Raw genomic sequence first — 25,614 nt, forward strand, 5'->3', positions numbered from 1 at the left:
GTAAGAAGGCTATGTGTTGAGTTGGGTCTTTAGAGTTCTGGAGCCATGCCTTTTATTTTTTTCTGAAACATGTGATGACCTTGATCTCCTGGGGCTCGCTCTTGTCATAAAACTAAAGACTAAGAAAAGGGACACTGCAAAGCTTATCCAATATTCTTGGTTCTCTAAATCTAAAGACTTAAACATCTTAACCATCTAGGTGGGGCTTCTCTCCAGTTCAAGGATTAGGAAGGGCTGACAACCTTGCAGAACTCAGCCAAAGATAACTTTCAAAAGAACAGCCCTGTTAGAATGCTAGGGTTTGGAAGCATCTGCTTTTAAATGAAGGTGTTTTTTTTTTTTTTTTTTTTTTTTTTGAGTTAGATTCTCTGCTTTTGTCTATTGAATCCTATTTAAGAGTTTCATTTGGTTTTTAGGTAGCTTCACCCATTCTCTCAGGCTCTCTGAAATTCTATTATTTTGCATCAGCATGTTCCTGTTTATCTTTGCAAAAAAAAAAATTTAAGAAAGACAACTCAGACAAAATAAGTACCTCCCCAATGCTTGAGTTGTTGTAAACAAGAGAGAAGAGTTAAATCAGTTTAGTCAGGCTGTGTATCAGACAAATTGCAGCAATAGTTCTCAACTTTAGCTAATTCAGACATCAAAAGAACTCATGAAAAGGGAAGAGTGAAGTACCAGTCTCAGAAAAATGGCATACCCTAGGGGAGAAGGAGCAAAAGTGAAGCATTAAGGAAAATCCACTGATTGTCCATTACCTTGACTTGTTGCCTTGAGTCAATCCTTCTATAGTGAAAGACAAAGCAGGAGCATCTAGTTGGACAAACTTATGTCACATATCTAGAGCACCAGGTCTTGGGGAGGAAAAAGTTTATTGTCTTTTGATTTCATTATGGGAATTGGGACTCTGTCTCCTTCTAGGACTCAAGGTAAATTCCAGTTTAATAAGAATGAAGTTCAAATGCTAAGCAGCCCAGACAAAGACAAAACAAAACTGCTGTGTCTCATTTGGCATATTTATTGGTCTGTAAGAGGGAATTGCATATTTGTGGAATGCAGTATGCAGAAACAGAGCTCACAGTGGGCTGTAAGGTGCACCATTATCAAATGTGTTTGTTATTCATGTGAGGCTGAGTTTTAATATAAGAGATAATAGAAATTTCAGGAAAACATATTATACTTCGTTTTATTTTAGCTGTGCATTTTCTGCTTTTAGAAGAGGTTTACGGTATCTATGATTAAAAACTTGTTTCTATGGTTTGGGCATATTGCTGCAGTCTCATTTTATGAATATGTAAGCCCAAGACACTTTTAAATTTTAATTGGAATACAGATTTGGAAGTTTGTTTACATATTGTAAAAATATTATCTATATCAACATCTTGAATTTGATACATACCCAAACATCAGAGTACACGAAAAAGCTTTAGAGAAACCTAAGATGAGAAGAATTATTGCCAGTCTCATTTTTTTGGTGCTTCCTCTTTAAATTCATTTATTACATAAGTGTATATGATAATTACACACAGATGTTTTGCTTAGAAGCTTTTTTGCTAACTCATCTGACTTTCAGATATTGAGTCTAGACTCTTAGACTCTTGACGTTTGTACTAGTTCACTGGTTTCAGTTTAGCCTGACATCAAAGTACTTAAAAGGACTGTTTCTCTCACCTGCTGACAGCCTCTGACTCTTCAGGCTTTTCTTCTCCAAAGTACTAAAGGAAGAACTGTTAGGAAAGAGAGAGAGCCTTGTGCGCTACTTTGATTACCTGCTCCCCCCGTTCCCTGTGGCTTTTATTTCATCAAGCAGGGAAGGCCTAGAAAGAAAGATTTAATAGGTAATGCCACTGAGGACAAACAAAAAGAACTGCCTCTGTACATCTCTTATTTAATCTCCCCTGTTTCATTTCTCCTGGGAGTTTCTGGCTAGGTAAAACTTGATTAAGTTAGTTAGCATTTTTTTTTTAATTTAATTAGTGAAACAACAAATATTAGGCTAAGTTGCCTTGGTGATGTGGACAATCTGAAAAATTTCCAGAATGATTCAGAAACAGAGCTTTTGAGAAACTGTGATCTTTTTTGTCAATCTGAATATTTTAAACAACCTTTCACCAAGGCTTTTGTATAAGGGGATTTGACTCCCATTTTAAGACCCATCTTTCATTCAACAAATATATATATATTTTTTCATATGCCAAACCCTATGAAGAGCAAAGGAAGCCATTTCTTACTGTCAAGGAGCTAAGACAGCATATGTACATAGACCATTTCAATGTAAAACAAGGTTTATGACAGAACTGAGTGCTACATTCTGTGCAAACACATGGGAAAGCAGCTGACTTACATTCCTTTGTATCGAAATACTTGTGATAACTTAGGAAGAGAAAAGGTGTATTTTGGGTCATAATTTTGGAAAGTCCGGGCCAAGATTAGGTGGATCTATTATTGCTCTGAGCCTATGATAGGTACATTGGAAGGCAATGGCAGGAAGTGTGTGATGGAGCAAACTCTTCACCTCATGCCTAGGAAGCAGAAGAGAAAGAGGAAGGGGCCAAGGTCATACAGTCCCCTCAAGGGCATGCATCCCATGACATAAGGGCCTCCCATTAGGACCTACCTCCAAACAATTCCACCACTTCCCACTAGCATCACTTTGGGGATGAAGCCTTAAACACATAGACCTTTGGGGGACACTTAGCAAACTAACTATATCATCACCAGCCCAGCCAGGGGAAATAGGACCTAGGAAGGCTTTTTGGAAGAGAATATACCTAAAATCAATCCAATTCCCTTTGCTTTGTTTTTCCTTCTCCCTCCAGATCTCTTGTAGGTCATATTACCTGAATGTCATTTTCTGAGTGAGATCTTCCCTGACCATATTAACTATACATATTCTCATCTACAGCAATTGTACCTCCCTATTTTGCTTTCTTTTTAAATTTAGTATTTATTACTTGATATAATTCTTTACATTGCATGTACCTTTATGGCTTTATTGTTGCTTCCTCTTCCACTATTGTCAGTTCTATGAGGGCAGAGATTTTTGTCTGTCTGCAGAAGTGACTGACACATAGTAAATATTTATTGAATGATGAATAAATCAATGAAATAGCACTTGAAGTTTCTAAGTGACAAGTTTCTTTTATTGCAAGAAGTTCTTATCTTTAAATTATATTAGCAATAGAACTTGATCATCCTTGTAAATAAATTGTAACTTTTATCTGTGAAAATCTTTAAGTTATTTACATTCAATTTGGTGGTTCACAATGAGAATTTCCTCTTTTAATATCTCACATGTAAGTGTCAAAAGATCTGCATTCCCAAAGACAGGAATATATTTAATGTGTCCCTCTCTAACTCTTTTCAAATTATTTTGTTATCATATTAAATCACAGTGAAATAAAATGGATTTGTGTGTTTGTGTGTATTATAAATCATAAGTCATTTTTAGATATTCCTACATTGAATATTTTCTAAATCACTAATTGAACTTACCTCTGTATGTCGAGTTTACTATTTTTTATATTCCAACATTTATGAATTTTTATATTCAGTTGCAACATAAGAAAGTTACATCCAAAGAGCATTTGAGAAATTTTCAGGAATGTATGTACATGAAGAAAATTGATGAAACTCAATCTATACTAAATTTCCTGATTTAATTAAAACTGAAAGTACCTATTATTTCTATTAAAGGTAATTATTGAAGTATAATTATGTTAGTGGTTGTAATTATGAAGGTTTAATAATTGAGAGAAGAAAATTACTCTGAAATCATGGGCCATGGTTCATGAAAAGTCCACTTCGAACCTGAAATCAAGGGCCACAGTTCATGAAAAGTTCACTTCGAACCCCTGCTCTTTGGACACTTGTTTCAAAGCATGAATTCCATTTTCTCAGAAATGTCGCAGTAAATATTGTTTAATTTCCTCTGTCACTAATGGTAGTGTCTCTTTAAAAAATTTTTTTAGTTATTCATGGACATAATATCTTTATTTTTGTTTATTTATTTTTATGTGGTGCTGAGGATTGAACCCAGTGCCTCATATGTGTGAGGCAAGCGCTCTGCCACTGAGCCCTAGCTCCAACCCATGGAAGTGTTTCTTTAAGCAAAAACTACAACACAAAAAGCAGAGCATACAGAAATTTAGCTGTCAGTGGTTGGTTGATTGAGAAAGAAAGATAGAGCTGTGCAGATGATAGGTTTTCTTCTCTTAAACATTTTCTACAATAAAACTCTATTTAAATTATAGTCAACTCCTTTAAAAATGTGTATATCTGTAAGGGAAATTATTCTTTCTATGCTTGGTAAGTTGACCAGTGTTTTTAGTATGAAATAAACGTTATAGTAGTTGTGCATTTTTATCTGTAAGATGCAATTTTCAAACTTTTTCATTGGTACTGGGGAGTGAACCCAGGGGCACTTCACCACGGAGCCACATCCCTGCCTTTGTCATTTTATATTTTTATTTTGAGAAAGGGTCTCAGTAGGTTGTTTAGAGCCTTGCTAAGTTGCTGAGGCTGGCTTTGAACTTGTGATCCTCCTGTCTCAGCCTCTTGAGACACTGGAATTACAGGTAAGGGCCACCGCACCCAGAAATTTTTGAACTTTTATTTAAATATAGTATACACTCACATAACCACACAGAACATAAGTATAGGTTTTGTTTGATTTTCACAAATAGTCCATTTTCCTCATCATAGAATATTCCCAAGCCCCCAAAGCCCTTGTAACCCTCCTTTAGTCATTTTTCACACAGTCCCCCACATGATTGTGATCGAGCCATCTAATCAACTTTGATGAGTTATACCTGCTTTTGAACTTTATATAAATTGAATACCAGTACAACATGTTCTTATGTAACTGGCTTCTTTTGCCCAACTTTCTATTTGTGCAATTCATTATTTCCTTCCAAGAGGTTGTAGTTTGGTCATTGGGGTAGTATCTAGTTTGTGGTTATTACAAATAATGCTTCTATGAATATGTGCAGAGTTAGGTAATGTATATGCATTTGTGTTGGGGATGGATCTATAGATGAAATGACTGGTTCGTAGGGTATAAATGTGTTGGGCTTGATTAGATAGTGCCAAATAATTTTCCAAAGTGTACTAAAAATTTACAGTTCTACCTGCAGTGTATGAGAATACCAGTTGCCAGCACTTGGTATTGACAGTACAAAGTCTGTTTAATTTTGGCCCTTCTGGCAAATGTGTGGTGATATTGTGTGTGGTTTTAATTTGCTTTTCCCTAATAACTGAAGAAGAGGAGCTCCTTATCCTGTGCATATTGACCATTCAAAAGTTTTCTTTTCTGAAGTGCCTATTCCTATCTTTGGTCCATTTGTTTTTGTATCAGACTGTTCCAGGCCATGTGTTCAAGTTTTGGAGAGAAAGTTTTGCACAACTAAAAAGAAGATTTTGGGCTGGGGATATAGCTCAGTTGGTGGAGTGCTTACGTTGCACGACAAAGCCCTGGGTTCAATCCCCAGCAGCACCACAAAAAAAAAAAAAAAAAAATCTTTTAAGAGAAGACTTTGTGTATATTTTTAATCCTAAATAAAAATGATTTAGATCTTTTAGTGTAAGGGTGGTGTTTAAATTATCTTAAAAATCTTATGTTGAGAAAATATTGTCTTCTGTTTAAAAATACTGATAAAGTCTACAGTTTAGTATTTTCTTGCCACTCTTTAAAAGCAAGTTGGGAAGTGATTTCTCTCTAATAGAACATATTGAAACAGGAAGCAAAAGCCTCACAATTTAAGACTGTACAAGACTGAGAAATATGGTGTTGTGTTAGTGCTTTCATTAATATTAAGAGGCTCTACTTAAATTGACTTGGAGCCATGTGGTCCAACCAAATTTTCCACAAACCCTTTCATTTTTGTAAGCTATTCTGTATATTGCACGGTTATACAATGTATTTTAGCAGAAACACATTTACTTTTAAAGTATTTAGAATCTCCTAAATTCTGAAGTCAATTTGTATCAAAATTCTAACTGAAACTTTCTTTTGAACAACCTTCCAACTTAGTAAAATTTAAGTTTGATTCTCAGAGGATAAGATATAAGGAAAACCACTAATAGATCAATTTCATAATAGATAATATAGGAAAAAAATAATTAAATGAGAAAACAATGATTTTGCATTCCTAATTTTCCCATTTCCATATTTCAGACCGTTTATTCCAAGTTAAAATATTGTAAGGATTATTTTTTACTTCAATCCAAAATAGTAACCATAGCACCAATTCCCTTGAATTGTCTCATCCAGATTTGAAAAGACTATATTGTCCATGAGGCCAAGATGATTATTTGAAGTACAAACCCACTTTCTCTTCACATGAAGCCAGCAGCTATTTCAACACACTTTGAAGTCCAGAGCATATCATTTAAACCTTTTCCCAAGCTCCAGGTTCATTTCTCCTTTTACTGTACTTATTGGTGTACTTATGTGATCTCCTGACAAGAGAAAGAGTCTCCTCTAGGTAGAGGAAATGTTTTATTCATCCTTTTAACTTACAGAGTAGCTAATACAGGCCTCCTAGAGAGCAGGATTGTTTTATGCATTGAGTGAGTCCACACACAGAACATTCAATAACATTTTTAAGAAAGTAATGAAAGATCTGATCTTTGAAAATGAGACATAATTTCTAAAAGTATCACTTGTCCTCCTCACATTTGTAATTTTTCTTTTTACATTAGGAAGGTTTGTTTTCAAATAGCGTGACAATTTTCCTTGGTGCAATTCCTGACCCCAGAGATCTGTATCCCACCTCATTTAAAGCTTTTCTTATAAAATATATCTTACTTTGCCATCTTGAGAATCTGGAAATCTGGACCATGGTTTTTATTCTTACATTTGCTTAATGAATTTATTTTTATCACTTATTGATAGGCATTACTAGATGATTTGTCTTGTCTTTAGTAGGGCTCCACTCTGACCTTTTAGAAAGTTAAGAAACTCAGTGGGGCATCTAATTTAAATTTATGTTCTTGGACTGGAATGATGTAGTTAAGTTTATTTATCAAAACATATTTGTAAGGCACTTTATTTATATTTGATACCTCTGGGGACAGCGCGAGTTCTAGCTGTGAATGATACATATTCTTTGTACACAGAAAATTGCATTCTAGTTGGGGAGATATAGTGGGAATAAAAAGATAATACAATACAATTTAGTGTAACAGTAAGTAAAAAGCTAGAGAGGTACCTGGGCTGAGGTCTTAGGTTTTTCAGGAAAAGCTACTTGTTACTGAACATATGAAATTTGAGCAGAGTCACAAATAAAGAGTGGGATGGACTCATGTGAATGTCTGAGTGACAAGTGTGACACACAGAGGCTTTGAAGCAAGAATAGACCTAGAACCTTGGGAGAGCCAGGAGGCCCATGATGGGAGGAGAGTGGGAGAAGGTGTGTGTGTGTCGGGGGGAGGTGCTGAGTCAGACTGTGGAGATTCCTGCAGACCATGGTCAGGACTGGGTTGTGTTCCAAGTCTAACAGGAGAATTCCATATTGTTAAAAGAATCACTTCAGCTCCTCTGCATCCAGAAAGGTTGCAAGCAGTGAGATGATAAGTGGTCCAGAAGAGACATGAATAGGTACCACTTAGCTATATCTCTTTATAGTAACAGCCTTTTCTTTGCATATGTGAAATGAAGGCATAAGGACATAGATAGACTCAGCATAGGCTTGGGAAGCTATTCCACGAGTCTTTTCTTGGATCTATGGCTATACCTACTAGATTAAAAAAAAAAATCTGATTCAGTATATTACATATCAACTACCTGTAAATGCCCTGCTTCTTTTCATCATTGGAGGGTTGTTTGTCTGCTTTTCAGTACTCCAAGGAATTGTTGTATAATTTTCATTTTTCTTGTAAAATCTTAGGAGGGATATTTGTTATAAGGGCTTTAGTTCTTTTTCTTTTATCTATATGATATGAATGATTTTCATTATTAAAATTTGTTTATACAATCTTTTTCTAAAACAAATCTCTTAAATGTTGGTTGAAGGCTAGGTTGATGAAACAAAGATACTCAACAACATAGTGATTTGAAATAAAAAAAATACATTTCCCTTATATAATAACCCAGATAATGAGGTGCAGTTTGGCATAACCCAATTTTGTTATATCTTCTCATACCTTCATCTTCGAGTTTACTGTCCTCTGCATCACTGAAGCTGAGGCACAGTCCAACACATGTGACTCAACTCTTAGGGAAGGGGAAGAGGCTATAGAGGAACAGAGAGGCTCTTTAGGATCTATATCCAGAAATATCATATGTATCTTCCCTGCATCTCCATTTGGCCATCGGCTGCAAGCAAAAGCTGGAGAACGTAGTGCAACCAGATGGATTTTGATAGGCAATTAGGAGTTTAGAGGCACAAATATTCTTTCAGTGCATAGACTAAACATATACAGGACCTTACATGTAAATAATTTCAACCTATAGTTAATTAATAATGAGTCCAGGGAAACAAATAAGAACTGAAAATGAAGTACCAGAGGTGTCATGTTAAAAGGTAAAGAAAGAACACTTTGTTCAGTGAGGTATTCTTCTGACATATGTTGAATGCCTATTGTGTAACATTTATTGTATCAGGCAAGGAGGTCATAAAGATGAGTAAGATATGGAACCTGCATTTAAGGATCTCATCCTTTTTCCTGGTGAGAAAAACACAAAAAGCAATGTGACAATGTAACAATACAACTTGTGCATTGGTAGCATAGAGAAGGAATCAACTTGGACCAGCAGTTTAGAGAAAGAGCCAGTGGAATTGATGCATGAGCTGGATCATGCAAGGAAGACAGAAATAGATGGCACATGCATAGGTGGCTCTTCCTAGGCCTGCAGGGAATATTTCTAAGAGCTGGATTTGACATAATTAATAATGAAGGCATATACCCTGAAGACAAAATTGAGTGCCTTTGCTGGACTTGTCTCTGGGCTTTTCAGTGAATTAGGAAAGGGGAAAAATGGATTGTCAGAAAGTCCAGAAGGGAGACAAACAGTTGTTAACATTTAGATGCAGCAGAATATAAAAAGAAAACAGGGAAGTGAGGAGAGTTGGTAACAATTATTCTTTTACCTGTTGGTTGGCACTTGCACCTGCGTACAATCAGCAATGCTAGTACAGCTGAAACGTCAACAACTTTCAGTTTCTGACCTTTAACTAACAAAGGTCATTTTAAATAATAAAATCCTTTGACCTGGCATAACTTTTATAACAAGTGGAGGATAAAGCTGATTAACATAAATTGAAGAACTTTGAGTGGCTAAAGGAATGCAAATGAAAATAGGAGGGTAGAATCTTGTTTTGATCATATGAAACAAATTATTGTCATATATGTCATTTTGTATTAGATTAAAATGTGTAGCTATGGAAAATGATGCTCTTAATTTTAATTCATTTGGCAGTTTTATGGTTCTAGTTAAGTACAATAAATTTGAATAAATCAATGGAAGCTTGTATTCAACAGAATTATTGTCAAGATTAGAGATCTGGGGGAAATTGATTGTTTATTTTCTCATACTATACTTGATTTAAAAACATTTCTTTTCCATTACAAAGCTGAATAATGTTAACTATATCATATATGGTTTTATGGGAAATTTGATATATTTATGAATATTATGATAAGTTCTTGGCATGTGTGATGATCTATGTTCGCTCTGTTTCTTTGTTACTCATTTATGCATATTTTTTGTGAATTTTCTTTCTTTAAATGTGTACAGTTTCTTTGGTTGAAAGATGTAAATGTTATTGGAACAGACCCAACTGTTGCAATGATCTCATGTCCTTGTATCATTTCTGGGGTGTTTTGCAAGTTCTCTATGAGTCCTTCATATATATTGATTGACTTTCAGAATGTATTGACCAATGAAACCGTAAAGGTTAACAGGAACATAGCCCAGTGCTGAGAAATGCTGTGTGTGTACCTACAGTGGTTGTCATAATTTATGTATTATCTATACAAGTGCCAAGGGTGTTTAATTAGAGCTCTAGTTAAATAATCAGTGTAGAATTCACCTAAAGGATGCGTGGTTCCTGTTGACATCTTTCACATCTTTTAATTTTTCCTTTCTTTAAAAGAAAAAAGAAATCTGGAAGATTACCAGTCATTTCCCCTCAAATTTGTGCAACATAAAAAAATTTGTGGGACTTTATAAAAAATAATTCTTGTATACTTTTGGTATTTACTTAAATTATTGTTATTTTAATGAACAATTAAACCTATACCTTCATATCTTTTCTTTGCACTACCATACATATTTAAAGCCAGGTCTGATTTATAAATAGGATGAAAATAAACTTACAAAACAAGCCAATTGAGGATACTAATTTGATATAGTGAATGTGTTGTTTTGCTTGAACTGAATGACTGATTACAATGTGCATATAGTGCTGTGGTCCTGGGAATTCGAGTTTGGTGACATGGTCCCCATGATGCCTCAGTTCTAATATAACAGATTGGTAATTGAACTTTTATAGAGCCTCTGATTATACAGTGTACTGTGATGTCATCTGCCCTTTACTTAATATGCATGAGATTATAAAAACAAACACAAATTATCATAGTGAATTTGCATTGGAGTCTAGATAATCCAGAGTAATGCTATATTAATTTTTCAAATTATCATCAAAATGAAAATGCAAAGTTTAAGAATTTTCATAGAGAACTCCCAGGCTCTGAAAACATCTCTACAGACCCCAGTTTGAGAAACATTACATTAAATAACTTATTAGATTGAGAGAAAAGGGATCAGTCTTTAATTAACAGCATGAATTAATGTTACTTTTTAATATTCTCCATTAGCCATTCAATGCAGTGTATATAGCAGCTACACAGTGATTGTTTTAAAATAATAACTCTGTTACACATTTTGAGTGCTTACAGTAAAAACAAATAGGTGGGCCAGTTATTATATCACAGTCTCTCTGTTCATCAAAGAATATAGTAGCTTTGTCTAGACAACTTATACAAATTTCTGTTTAGTTGCATATACTCTTTATTAATAGACTATAGTAGATTCTGTATTTTTTTTAAAATAAGTTTTGAAAGTTTACGTATTGGTCACATTTTACTACATGTTTCAGAATACTTATACAAAGGCAAATGAATGCATAATTGTGGAAAGTGACAATTATGAGTGTGAATGAGACAGACTTGACTGTAATCCATATCTACTGTTTTTTCTCTCCCTTCTTTTACAATTGCAGGTTAATCCTTTTTTGTACTGTGAAGCCATTCCTACACATTTTGTTAGGACTTTGGTTAGCCCCTTACATACCCATGTTATTGACAGTTCTGCCTCTTAAAAAGGTGCCTGTTACACAGGAAGATGACTCTAGATAAATGTACCATACTGTACATTGTAAAAAGCCAGAAGAAAGGGTTTTAGATGTTGTCACCATGAGGAAATGATAAACGTTTGAGGAAATACACATGTTTATCCTGATTTTAAACATTACACGGTACTTATATGGATAGAAACATCACATGAAACCTCATAAATATATACAATTTTTATGTACCAGTTATAATTAATTTAAATTAAAACAAGAAAAAAGCATGCCTGAATCTTTCTACCATTAATTTCTTATCTATTTCCCTTCATTGGTTAACTTTGAAATAATTGTCTGTATAAGCCTTCTCCTACTTTCATATCACTTTTCCAAACTCTAAAATATGCTAATTCCTCTGAAACTGCTTTAACTAAGGTAATTAATATGGTCTTATTAATCATTCCAGTCGACATTTGATATTTTACTTCTTTATCAGGCCTAACATTCTTGAAAATCAACCATCTTCACCCACTCCTGCTATTCCACCTGCTTTCTTCTTTCTTGACCTTGCTGGCCATTTCATAGATCCTCCTTCTTAAGTGCGGTTTTCTGTGCCCATTTCCTCACTGCCCGCTCCTTCGAGGCCCTATTCTCTTTGCACTTTGCACATCCTCCCCTGGGCCATTGCATCTGCTCCATGCCCACATGTGATGGGTGGTCACTCCTGATGACAGCACTGCCTATTCCCACTCTTTATCACCAGCCCACATTCTTCTGAGGGTATTCAGAACTTGGATAGGACTTATGAGTCCATATCTACCCTTGGTTGTCCCTTTACCACTCAGATTTAGACATGTCCAATCTCGCTTTCCCTCCTGGGTTTTCTAGTACTGTGAATTATATCATGTTCTAACCAGTTGCCAAAACCAAACCTGGACCCACTCTTAAACTTCCCTTTCTCCTACTTTCCATATCCATCCATCATCATTTACCATCCTTGCCACACTGAATATTTCTCAAATCAGTTCGTATATTTTTATGTACATTGTCATAGCCTTAAATCATGCAACAATTATTACATTTTAGAAAAATGGAAAGCTCCTATTTTTAAGGAGGACTTAGCATTTTTCAATGATTTCCTATTTTCTGTGGGATTGAATATACATTGTGTCCTGGAAAGGTCCATGTATTAAAGACTTGATCCCCAGCGTGACACTGTTGGGAGGTGCTTTGGACATTTAGGAGGTAAGGCCAAGTGGGAGATTCTTTGGTCATTGGGGGTATGCCCTTGAAACAAATTGTGGGACCCTGGTGTCTCCCTCTCATTATGCTTTCTGGCTGGTGATACAAGTGATTTCCTCCCAGTATGCTCCCACCCTGATGCCATCTTGTCTAGAGGTCCAAAGCCCAGGAGCTGCCTGATACCGAACAGGAACAACCAGAACCTAAAGACAAAATAGACCTTTTCTCTTTATCAGTTAATTGCCTTTGGTATTTTGTTTTACTAACATGAAGCTTTCTAATGCAACATTGTTCTCAGGAAGAGTTTAAACTCAATAGATTTTAACAAGTCTCTGTATGGATATCTGATAGTGATTCTCTTTCTGATGTTTAAGCCCATCTCACATCCCTCTTCATGTGGAATTTTGGTCGTATCCATTCTGAACTGTCTTTAGTTGTCAGTCAAATGGCACCTGCCATAAGGATTAGGGCATTTGGCAGAAATTATCAAGTAAGTGAAAGTAGGAGGAAGTCATAATTACCCAATTATTAATACCTGGTGTAGACAAATGTTAAAATGTTAAAAAAAATTGAGGCAACAGTTTAAGTATTCTTTGTCTATATGCTTTTATTTTATTACATGCAGAGTAGTCATGATGTGTGTTAATGATAGCAGTCAATTGTAGTTTCCATTCTTTAGACCTTGGACTTTTCCTTGATGTAGGATTATTTTCCCTGTCAACAATGGTCTATTATATATGCAAGCATTGTTTTAATATATACAAGATGTTCTTTTTAAGGTTTAAGAAATTTTATGTTATACTTGTAAATTTCAACATATGAATATTAAGGAAATGAAAGCACATTTGAATTAATTTTCTGTGAAATATAGTCTGAAAGTCACATTGGTTTTGAAAGCACATAGATTATTGAAATTGCAGTTATTTCAAGCTTTAACTAAATGAATTACATAATTCTTCATTTCACTTTGGTTGCGAACACATAGTCTGAAAATGACCATATATTGATTGAAACCACATGTGAAGAAATGGAAATGAGGAAAACAATTGTTTGAAGTAGTAGTATTTATCCTGTCATTAGGAAAAAATTATTTGACAAGAAGAAACATGCAAGTAAATGCTTTCTAGACTACTCTCAGATAATTGTTTTAAATATAGGAAATATTTTATAATTTTCTTCCAAAATTTAATGAATGCCATTTTAAAATATAATAGTTATATTGTTCTCTGTTTTAGATAAGTAATATATTTTACTTTGGAACATAAATGGTTTGGTTTTATCTTTTGAGAAAAGATTTTTCTTCTTTTAATAACATGACCATTTCTTTCCTGCTATTAGGTGACCTATTTCACAATTAAATTGACTTAGTTCTTTAGAATATTATGTTTAAATAAATGTTATTTCAATCTTGGGTCTAATAAATTGCCAGTGTCATTAAAAAATTACATTCCTAGAAGCTTCTTATCTTGTATGAAAATATTCACAGGCCTGAAAGATTTTCTCTCAAAAAAGATAGTTTTAATATAATTTCTGAGCAGGTTTTAGAAAAGTTGATTCTTCTCACAAATATTTACCTGGATGCATAGTTGGCACAAGGCCTAAAGGAAAACCTATTCACTGGGATTGTTTTGATGAATTTTTGGAGGGTGCAAGTAAAGCCAAAAAAAAGTGAGTGTGTGTGTATGTGTGTGTGTGTGTGTGTGTGTGTGTGTGTGTGTATGTATGTGTGTGTGTATGTGGTGTGAGAGAGTAAATGCACAATTAATGTAAAATTTAAAAAGTAAAATATTTTTCAATCTCTTTCTATGTTCTCAAAAACAGGTCCTTTATTCCCAATATTACTAAACTGTTTCTTCAGATATTGTTTTCTAAATTAGCTATATTTTTTGTCATTGATTAGAACAGGGCTTCCAATGTATTATTTTTGAGGATATGCCTTCCCTTGTCTTCTCTTTCATATAATTTAATTTGACATTGTCCTATGGTTGCTCATGATTGCTGATTTGTTTTACTAAAATTTGGATACTCTTTCTTTTTTCTATAAGCATGAGTTTGTTTAGATGGGCACACTTGGCTATTTGTGAAGCATGTGTAAATTTATCCTATAGAACATCACCTTTGGTCAAGTTTAACTAATTATATTTGTGCCATAGGCTTTTGGTTATGAAATCATAATAATGTGCAGACTGCTTTTGAGTGAAAATCTTCCAGAATTTATTCATATACTTTATGTTAAATTCCTTTATTATCTAAGCCATTATATTTACTTTATAATTCTCAAATTTAAAGGTTTTACTTGTATCTAATGAAATATGTTATGTATAAGCCAAATATATGTGTAAATCATTTTATGTTATATGTTTCTATGGCTCCACTTCTTATTTTATCATTATAATTTATTTATATAATTCCCTCCACCCACAACTCCAAATTTCTTTGGTTTAAAGACCAACCACAGGGCTGGGGTTTTGTCTCAGTGGCAAAATGCTTGCCTAGCATGTGTGAGGCACCGGATTAGAGGCTCAGAACCACACAAAAAATAAAAATAAAAAATAAAATAAGGGCTGGGGATATGGCTCAAGCGGTAGCACGCTCACCTGGCATGCACGGGGTACTGGGTTCGATCCTCAGCACCACATAAAAATAAAATAAAGATGTTGTGGGCTGGGGATGTAGCTCAAGTGGTAGCGCACTCACCTGGCATGTGTGCGGTTCGATCCTCAACACCACATACAAAGATGTTGTGTCCACCAAAAACTAAAAAATAAATATTAAAATTCTCTCTCTCTCTTTAAAAAAAAAAGATATTGTGTCCACCGAAAACTAAAAAAATAAATATTAAAAATTCTCTCTCTTTACAAAAATAAAATAAAATAAAATAATTAAAAATAAAAAGGCCAACCACATCTTCCTTATTTTTGTATCTTCAGACTTTACCTTAGTATAGGACCCATAGCATATATTATGAAAGTTGAATCAATGATCGGATATTTGCATAACAAAATGGCTTTAAATTAGCACCAAAACAGTGATAAATTTATACAATTTCTAGTGGGAAGAATGGAACAGCATTGTAACTAAGTAAATATGTACATTCATTTTCTTTCTTCAGGCTTCCTTTACAGCACAGTTCTCCTCAGACTAGCAGTGCAATGTCCCATATTGGATGCATGACATATCTATTGCTCTTGATGGCAGATTGAAAGTAGATTTTGGAGGTCTGTGCCTCATATAAAACTATCAAATTTTTGATATATTAAGACATAATTATAAGAAGATGCAAAAGTGAGTATGTATTGGGTAAATGGTCCATGATTTAACATTGCCCTTCAGCTGAAAAGCCATAGTTTAAAATATTTCCCTTCGGATAATAGAAATTGCAAATCTACATTCAGACATCCATGGGAGGATAAGAATATGTCATTAGGTAAAAATAATATATATTTTTCTTCTCTTTGATAATTTCCCAACTGAAATTGGAATTAAAAATTCCAGAACCTTAAACTCTGACATAGCACTATTGAATGTCCTTTTTTGTTGAAGGTTCAAAAGAACTTCATTTGATCATTATACACTCTTAGGTGACTGGGACTTCCAGTTTTTTTCATCTTATAGCTCTGTGTTGCCTACATATAGTCTAAATGATTTCTTTTGCATCTCAGAAAAAAAAAAAAAAAAAACATCTATTGTTTTGTTTGGTTCCGAAATGTTCTCCTAAGAAAGTTCCTGTATTGAAGGTTTGGTGTCCAGCTTATGGTGTAATTGGGAGGTGGGAGAAACTGTAGAAGGTGGGCCTTAGGTGGAGGAAGTAGGTCCTTGGGGTCAAGTTCTTGAAGGGTACATCTTGTCTCCTGTTTCTCTCTCTCTTTCTCTCTCTCTCTCTCTCTCTCTCTCTGCCTCTCCTACTGACTGTCATGAGGTGGGCATCATTGCTCTACCACATACAACCCACCATGATATTCTTCACCCTGGCCTAGAAACAATGAATCCAAGTGACCTTGAACTGAAACCTCTGAAGCCACAAGTCAAAATAAATCCTTCTTCCTTCAAGTTGTCTATCTCAAGTATTTTGTCACAGTGAAGGAAAGTTGATGAGCAAAACTATAAAGTGTTCTGTTCTGGGTCCTCATGTTAGCCAATTCTACATTTAATATTAACAAGTAATATTTTTACATTAAGTATTTTCAAATAAATAGATATTAAATCAACACTTATTTACTTTCTCTTGGTATGAATTAATACCTTGTCTCTTTTTAGTCCATTTATTAAAAGTATCACCAGAATTATATTTTCCCATAAATTTCCTCACATATATTATCTATATGCATATCACCCTTTCTATCCATCTAAATTCACAAGTTACATTGTGAATTTTTATTGGAGTGAAATTTAGCTCTGGAAACTCCTGAAAAAGAAATGCATATTAGTCATGTAAAACTTTTGTTGTTAGACTATCTCTAATGTGGATATCATGGTCAAAATATTGAAATATAACTCGAAGAAGTAAGGAAAAATTGACTCCATCTAGTGGTCTCATAGAACTGGTGCAGCCTAATTTGACAAAGTTGTTTTAATGGTGCTGGTTGATAATTCAGATGTCTAGAGAAGCTTGAGCAAATAATATAAATGGAAGAAATATCAATTGAGAGAAACATCAATTATTGGTACATATTACACTTTTTCTACAGTTATGGAACTATGGTGTAAGCATGCAACATAAAATATACATACACAGGATGTAGAAGGATAGATTTCAAACTTTGACTGGAAAGCAAATGCAAATTCTCTATGATAAACGCCCCTATGAATGGTAGTTCTATAGCAATATGCTCAGCTAGCACCAGGTTTCAATGATTATTTATCATTCTAGAACACTGACCTGGTTGTGCTAGACCGTTCATTTTTTTTTTCAAGAAAACATGATTCTAGATTTGTGTATCAGTCTATTTTGTGTTACTATCATAAAATACCCAAGGTTAGATACTTTACACATAAAAAGTGCTTATTAAGCTCAAAGTTTGGAGATTCATGTGTATGGCACCAGAGTGCTTGGTTCTGGTGAGGGCCTTCTTGCTACATCAAAACATGGTAGATGGTATCATAGAAAGATTATGTGTGAAAGAGAGAGAACACATGTTCAGAGAGGAAGTAAGAGAGTCAGAGTCCAGGCATATTCTTTTTTTTTATTATTGGTTGTTCAAAATCCTACAAAGCTCTTGACATATCATATTTCATACATTAGCTTCAAGTGAGTTATGAACTCCCTTTTTTACCCCAAGTACAGATTGCAGAATCACATGGGTTTATACATCCACATTTTTACATAATGCCATACTAGTAACTGTTGTATTCTGCTACCTTTCCTATCCTCTACTATCCCCCCTCCCCTCCCCTCCCATCTTGTCTCTCTACCCCTTCTACTGTAATTCATTTCTCACCTTGTTTATTTTCCCATTCCACTCACAACCTCTTATATGTAATTTAGTATAACAATGAGGGTCTCCCTCTGTTTTCATGCAATTCCCCTTTTCTCTCCCTTTCCCTCCCACCTCATGTCTCTGTTTAATGTTAATCTTTTCTTCCTGCTCTTCCTCCCTGCTCTATTCTTAGTTGCTCTCATTATATCAAAGAAGACATTTGGTATTTGTTTTTTAGGGTTTGGCTAGCTTCACTAAGCATAATCTGCTCTAGTGCCATCCATTTCCCTGCAAATTCCATGATTTTGTCATTTTTTAGTGCTGTGTAATACTCCATGGTGTATAGATGCCACATTTTTTAATCCATTCATCCATTGAAGGGCATCTGGGTTGGTTCCACAGTCTAGCTATTGTGAATTGTGTTGCTATGAACATCGATGTGGCAGTATCCCTGTAGTACGCTCTTTTAAGGTCTTCAGGGAATAGTCCGAGAAGAGCAATAGCTGGATCAAATGGTGGTTCCATTCCCAACTTTCCCATGAATCTCCATACTGCTTTCCAAATTGGCCTCACCAATTTGCAGTCCCACCAGCAATGTACAAGAGAACCCTTTTCCCCACATCCTCGCCAGCACTTGTTGTTGTTTGACTTCATAATGGCTGCCAATCTTACTGGCGTGAGATGGTATCTTAGGGTGGTTTTGATTTGTATTTCTCTGACTGCTAGAGATGGTGACCATTTTTTCATGTACTTGTTGATTGATTGTATGTCCTCCTCTGAGAAGTTTCTGTTCAGGTCCTTGGCCCATTTGTTGATTGGGTTATTTGTTATCTTATTGTCTAATTTTTTGAGTTCTTTGTATATTCTGGATATTAGGGCTCTATCTGAAGTGTGAGGAGTAAATATTTGTTCCCATGATGTAGGCTCCCTATTTACTTCTCTTATTGTTTCTCTTGCTGTGAAAAAACTTTTTAGTTTAAGTAAGTCCCATTTGTTGATTCTTGCTATTAACTCTTGTGCTATGGGTGTCCTATTAAGGAATTTGGAGCCCGACCCCACTATATGTAGATTGTAGCCAACTTTTTCTTCTATTAGACGCAGAGTCTCTGATTTGATATCAAGGTCCTTGATCCATTTTGAGTTAACTTTTGTGCATGGTGAGAGGAGGGGGTTCAGTTTCATTTTGTTGCATATGGATTTCCAGTTTTCTCAGCACCATTTGTTGAAGATGCTATCCTTCCTCCAGTGCGTGCTTTTAGCCCCTTTATCAAATATAAGATAGTTGTAACTTTGTGGATTGGTCTCTGTGTCCTCTATTCTGTACCATTGGTCCACCCGCCTGTTTTGGTACCAGTACCATGCTGTCTTTGTTACTATTGCTCTGTAATATAGTTTGAAATCCGGTATCGCTATACCGCCTGATTCGCACTTCCTGCTTAGAATTGCTTTTGCTATTCTGGGTCTTTTATTTTTCCATATGAATTTCATGATTGCTTTATCTATTTCTACAAGCAATGCCTTTGGGATTTTGATTGGCATTCTTTTCATAACAACCTGGTGTCGCAGAAAGTAACTGAAGCCTCTTCAGAACTACATTACTCTTTTCTGTGGGGGATGCCTGCAATGACTTGGTTGCCTCTTGAAAGTTTCAGCACTTCTCCATATTCCCACACTGGGGACCAATTCCAGCACATGAACCTGAGGGATACTCTCAAACAATCTCTAAACCACAGTGTAAATGAGATGTACTAAATTTAATATGCCAGCTTGTTTTTAAAGATGTGATGTGGCATCAACTTAAATAGATCATATTTGCCCTATGACCCATGATTTTGATGTATAAATTGCAATAATAGATCTTAAATTTCTTGATTTCATTTCTTCAAAGGACAGAAGAGGTATGGGCATTTTCCGGAACATTCAACACTAGGAAATGAGACTGGAATACAAAGCTACTTGGTCAATGCTAGGTTGAATCTTGGTTGAGGATTATTTTTATTCAACAACAGGCACTATTCAAAGTGTTAGAATTATAGCTGTGAATAAGCAAACTCTTTCTCCTTTGTCTCTTTTAGATCCCTACCTTAAATGAGGAGCTCACCAATGTCATCACAGAGCATGGTCACTTTCTGCAGGGAATATACACTGGAATGTTTGGCTATAATTTCCTAGTGTTAATCTTGGTTCTTGAGCACCATATAGAATTTGTTCATGATTTATATTTCTTTTTTTTTAAAGTTTTTTTTATTTGTTTTAATTAGTTATACATGACCGTAGAATGCACTTTTATACTTTGATATATCATACATAGATGGGATATAATTTCTCATTTTTCTGAGTATACAGTCACATATATACATAAAGTAATAATGTCTGTTTCATTCTACTATCTTTCTTATCCCCACATCCCCTGCCTTCCCCTCCTTTCACTTCTCTCTACCTAGTCTAAGGTAATGCTATTCTTTTTTTTTTTTTGCATTACAATTCTTAATACACATATATACAATTTTTGTATCTCTGTTTGTATATAATGTATATTGACACCCAATTCAAGTCTTCATACATGTACTTTGTTTAATGATGTCCATTATGATTTATATTTCTTTGGGATACTTTTCTTGTAATTTTCTGTTGGACATTTTGAAATTCTTTTTTAAAATTTTTTATTTGTTACACATGACAGTACAATAATCTTGACATATCATACATTTGAATCAAATGGGGTATAATTTCTCATTTTTCTGAGTGTACAGGTTGCAGAATCACATTAGTTATACAGTCACGTATATACATACAGCAATACTAGTGTCTATTTTATTCTGCTGCCCTTCCTATCCCTGCTTTCCCTCCCTTCCCCTCCCATGAAGTTCTTAAACATAGCACTCAAATACAGAGTTTGCAGTATAGGGAAGAATAAATCAGTGAGATGGTATTTTACTTTCTCTCTTTCTTAACCCTGCCCACATCTTCCCCTTTCTACCCAGAGACAGTGAATAAAGAAAGGAAAATGGTCAGGATTCAGAATTCCTTAAACTTCTTCAGAAAGTGGGAGAGATTGAGTGAAATAAAAGAAACCACAAACAGCAAGTGGCCCAATTCCTTCTCCCAAGCCCCCTCTGTTCTTTATGTTGGACAGTCACATTTAAAGGCAACCAGCTGTCCTTCCATTGGTCTCCTGGGCTCCTGCAGGCCCCTTGAGCTCTCTGCCTGATCCACAGCTGCCTTCTCACTTGTTTGTGCTCTTGTCTCTGGGCTCTGTGCTGCTCCTTGAATCTCTCATGATTCCCCTTCCCTTTTATACATTTGTGCTGTCATTCCCACTGCCTAAAATAATAACGATTCCCCAAGATCTGCTTATTCTCAACCCTACATGTCTGTGCTGAAGTCTCCCCGAATTATCCCATTGACAATGACATCTGCCCCTTACCCAGCACTCCCAACCCTGTTTACTCTTCTCTGTTCTTCTCCCCTGCATAGCTTTTAATATATATAATGTTTTTATCATGTTTGGGTTTTTTTTTGTAAGTATTTCATTTGCTAAAATACAAGCACCCGAAAAATAGAGATCTTTGTCTTGTTTTATTTAATGATATGTCAGCAGGGCTGAGGAAGACAAGGGAGGAGATAAAGATATAACTTATTATATTGCAGGAACCATTTTTTTTATAGTGGAATATTTTTAAGTGAAAAAATATCGAACTACTTAGGGTTGCCATACTTTGCACGGCCTGCTCTAATTGCTTGTGGAAAGATTTCTTGCAACAAATTATCTCATGTGTGGGCTTAGGATCTATTTTGCCTTTATTATCAGAAATTGCAGAAATACATATTAAGAGGAAAGAGAGTTTGTATGTTTGTTAACAAAAAAAATGTTGAAAGTAAAAAGAATTTCAAGTGTTTGGTTCAAAAGAAAATTGTGTTATATAAATAATTCATATAAAAACTATAAAGAAAAAGTAATTGGATTGAGAAAATAGAGTGTAGAATATGATGTCAGTAATCTTGGATATATGACTTACTACTTTTCTGATCATAGGTTAATAATTCATTAGCTCTCAGACTTAATAACCTTATTTCTAAATGGGTATAACAATATAATAGAGTCTATCTTATTTGCCTTATAAGTGTATGGAAGTGCTTTCTTTCTTAATATCTACTCGTTTCTTTCAATAGTTAACCCAACTTTCATCTAAACTTATCATTATTTTATTTTTCTTTTTACTTGACAGGTTATCTTTTAGAATATAAGCTCCACAGGGGCAGGTTGGTGTCTTTCTTTTTCAGATTCATGTTCCCAACTTTAAACCTTATGTCTGACACATAATAGTTGCTCGGTAAAGATGTCCTAGGATTAAGCAAATGTAAGCAATAATGTCCATATGATATAATAATAGTAGATTGGTTAATAATCAATTATGATGCATATGTCTGTTATTATTGTCACCATCTAAACCATTTGATCACCCATGATCAAATATGTGTTTTCTCACCTTTTTAAATCCATTACCAGGGGGATGATCAACTTCAAGTATTTCTGCCTTAACTTACATATTTACTGAAATAATACAGAAAAACTTTGCTGATCTATTGATTTTGTAACAGGTCTCTAAGCTGGCTGGTGTTTTGGTTAAGTATGGAATCCAAAAAGGTGACACTGTCGTCATCTACATGCCCATGATCCCACAAGCAATGTATACCATGCTGGCATGCGCAAGGATAGGAGCCATTCACAGTCTCATATTTGGGGGATTCGCATCCAAAGAATTAAGCAGTCGCATTGATCATGCAAAGGTAAGTGCTTTTTGGGGGGAAATTGGGTTGTAGCTACCTATATTATAGCCATATTTACCTGTGGATGAGTTATCCAAGAATTGATCTTGGATCAATTCTTTTGATCTCCTTTTCAAATGGGGTACTTAAAATTTGTTTTTCTTTTTGTTTATAGCAGCTTTATTCATAATCAGCAAAACAAACAAACAAGCAAAACACCCTGAAAGCAACCAAAATATCCTTCAACGATGATAGATAAGCAAAATGTCATGCATCTATTTAATGGAATGCTATTCAATGGTAAAACAAATTCACTATCAAGCCGTTAAGTCATGAATTAATTATTTTGGTGGGGGCAGGCAGTACCAGGGATTAACTCAGGGGCACTAGACCACTGAGCCACATCTCCAGCCCAATTTTATATTTTATTTAGAAACAGGGTCTCACTGAGATGCTTAGCACATCGCAGTTGCTGAGATTGGCTTTAAACTCATTATCCTCCTACTTCAGCCTCCTGAGTCACTGGGATTATAGGTGTGCACCACCTCATGAATTAATTTTTTCTTCTTTTATATTTTTTAAAATTTATTTATTGTTGTTGTTTTATCTTTTTAAAATTTTATTTATTCTAATTTGTTATACATGAAAGCATAAAGCATTCTAATTCATAGTACACATATGGAGCACAATTTTTCATTTCTCTGGTTGAACACAAAATAGAGTCACACCATTCGTTTCTTCATATATATACTTAGGTTAATGATGTCCATCTCATTCCACCGTCTTTCCTACCTCCATACCTTCCGCAGTCTGGCTGGGCACAAATAACCGAGCTGCCATGAGGCACTTGTAGGTTCAAACAGGAACTACTTTATTGCCCAAACTCTATTGTCGGACAGCAGGGTCCATATACAACTCAATACACAGCCTGTTTCAATCCAGCATCATCCAGTACAGCAATTATACACAGCTTAACTTAATTATCATCATCTTAATGGCTCCCCTCTCAACCATTACTACTGGCAAAATTCCAGGGGCCATTCTGACTGGCTGTAGCTCTCAACACATACCCCTTTTATTCCCCTCTCTCACCTTTGCCCTATCTAAAGTTCCTCTATTCCTCCCATGCTCTCGCTAATCCTCATTATGGATCAGCATCCACTTATCAGAGAAAATATTTTGCATTTGTTTTTTGCGGATTAGCTTACTTCACTTAGCATTATATTCTCCAACTCCATCCATTTACCTGCAAATGCCATGATTTTATTCTCTTTTAATGATGAGCAATATTCCATTGTGTATATATACCACAGTTTCTTTATCCATTCATCTACTGAAGGGCATCTATGTTGGTTCCACAATTTAGCTATTGTGAATTGTGCTGTTATAAACATTGATGTAGCTTCATCACTGTAGTATGCTGCTTTTAAGCCCTTTGGGTATAAACCAAAGAGTGCTATAGCTGGGTCAAATGGTGTTTCCATTCCAAGTTTTCTAAGGAATCTCCATACTGCTTTTCAGATTGGTTGCACCAATTTGCAGTCCCACCAGCAATATATGAGTGTGCCTTTTCTCCCACATCCTCTCCAACACTTGATATTGCCTGTATTCTTGATAACTGACATTCTGACTGGAGTGAGATGGAATCTTAGAGTAGTTTTGATTTGCATTTCTCTAATTGCTAGAGATGTTGAACATTTTTTCATATATTTGTTGATTGATTGTATATCATCTTCTGAGAAGTGTCTGTTCAGTTCCTTGGCCCATTTATTGATCGGGTTATTTATTTATTTTTTTGGTGTTAAGATTTTTGAGTTCTTTATATATTCTAGAGATTAGTGCTCTATCTGATGTATTTGCTCCAATTCTGTAGACTCTCTCTCTTCGCCTCACTGATTGTTCTTTTGCTGAGAAGAGGCTTTTTAATTTGAATCCATCCATATATTGATTGTTGATTTTATTTCTTACACTATAGGAGTCTTATTAAGGAGTTGAGGCCTAATCCAATATGATGAAGATTTGGGCCTACTTTTTCTTCTATTAGGCACAGGGTCTCTGGTTTAATTCCTAAGTCCTAGATCCACTTTGAGTTGAGTTTTGTGCATGGTGAGAGATAGGGGCTTAATTTTATTTTGCTGCATATGGATTTCCAGTTTTCCCAGCACTATTTGTTGAAGAGGCTATCTTTTCTCCAATATATGTTTTTGGTGCCTTTGTCTAGTATGTGATAACTGTATTTATGTCTCTGTGTCCTCTCTTCTATTATGTACCATTGGTCTACAAGTCTATTTTGGTGCCAATACCATGCAGTTTTTGTTACTATTGCCCTGTAGTACAGTTTAAAGTCTGGTATAGCGATGCCACCTGCAGCTCAGTTGGTAGAGTGCTTGTCTCATATGCACAAGGCCCTGGATTCAAATCACAATTCAATCCCCACACCACAAAAAAAAAAAAGAAAGAAAGAAAGAAAATGTTTTTATTTGACATTTATCTGTTACTTTTACATTTTTTTTTTTTTGAGTCCCTTCTGGGTGCTTTGAAAAATGTAAAATATAAAATAAAGTATATGCCTTTCAAGTTATCTTGTCATATACTTTGGTATATAAGACATATAAGAAAAATAATTATTAATTTATTTATTCAACATTTATTTATTAGGCTCCCTCCATGTGCTTGGAACTGACCTTGGAAAAGTATAATAAATAATAGTTATCAAATATGTGGGCACATAATTATTTTCAAAAATCCATATACTTCTAGGAATGGGATGATAACCCAATGATTAAGGACAGAGAGGGCTAGGTCATGTTTGAATAGGATACTAAGAGAAAGACTTTCATGATTTGTGAAATATTCTTAAGATATTGTATTTAAAATAGCACAGTGTCTAAGAT

At 34.9% G+C, this 25,614-nt stretch overlaps 1 protein-coding gene across 1 annotated transcript in view; it reads left to right on the forward strand.

The window, feature by feature from the left end:
• The window catches only part of Acss3 (acyl-CoA synthetase short chain family member 3), a 162,242-nt gene that overhangs the window by 27,140 nt on the left and 109,488 nt on the right, over positions 1–25,614 (forward strand). The window contains exon 3 of the mRNA XM_076854912.2: positions 22,553–22,741. Coding sequence (XP_076711027.1) covers positions 22,553–22,741 — 189 coding nt within the window. The remainder of the gene's footprint in view (positions 1–22,552; positions 22,742–25,614) is intronic.

Source organism: Callospermophilus lateralis, chromosome 4, assembly GCF_048772815.1.
Source record: "Callospermophilus lateralis isolate mCalLat2 chromosome 4, mCalLat2.hap1, whole genome shotgun sequence".
Classification (NCBI taxonomy): Eukaryota; Metazoa; Chordata; class Mammalia; order Rodentia; family Sciuridae; genus Callospermophilus; species Callospermophilus lateralis.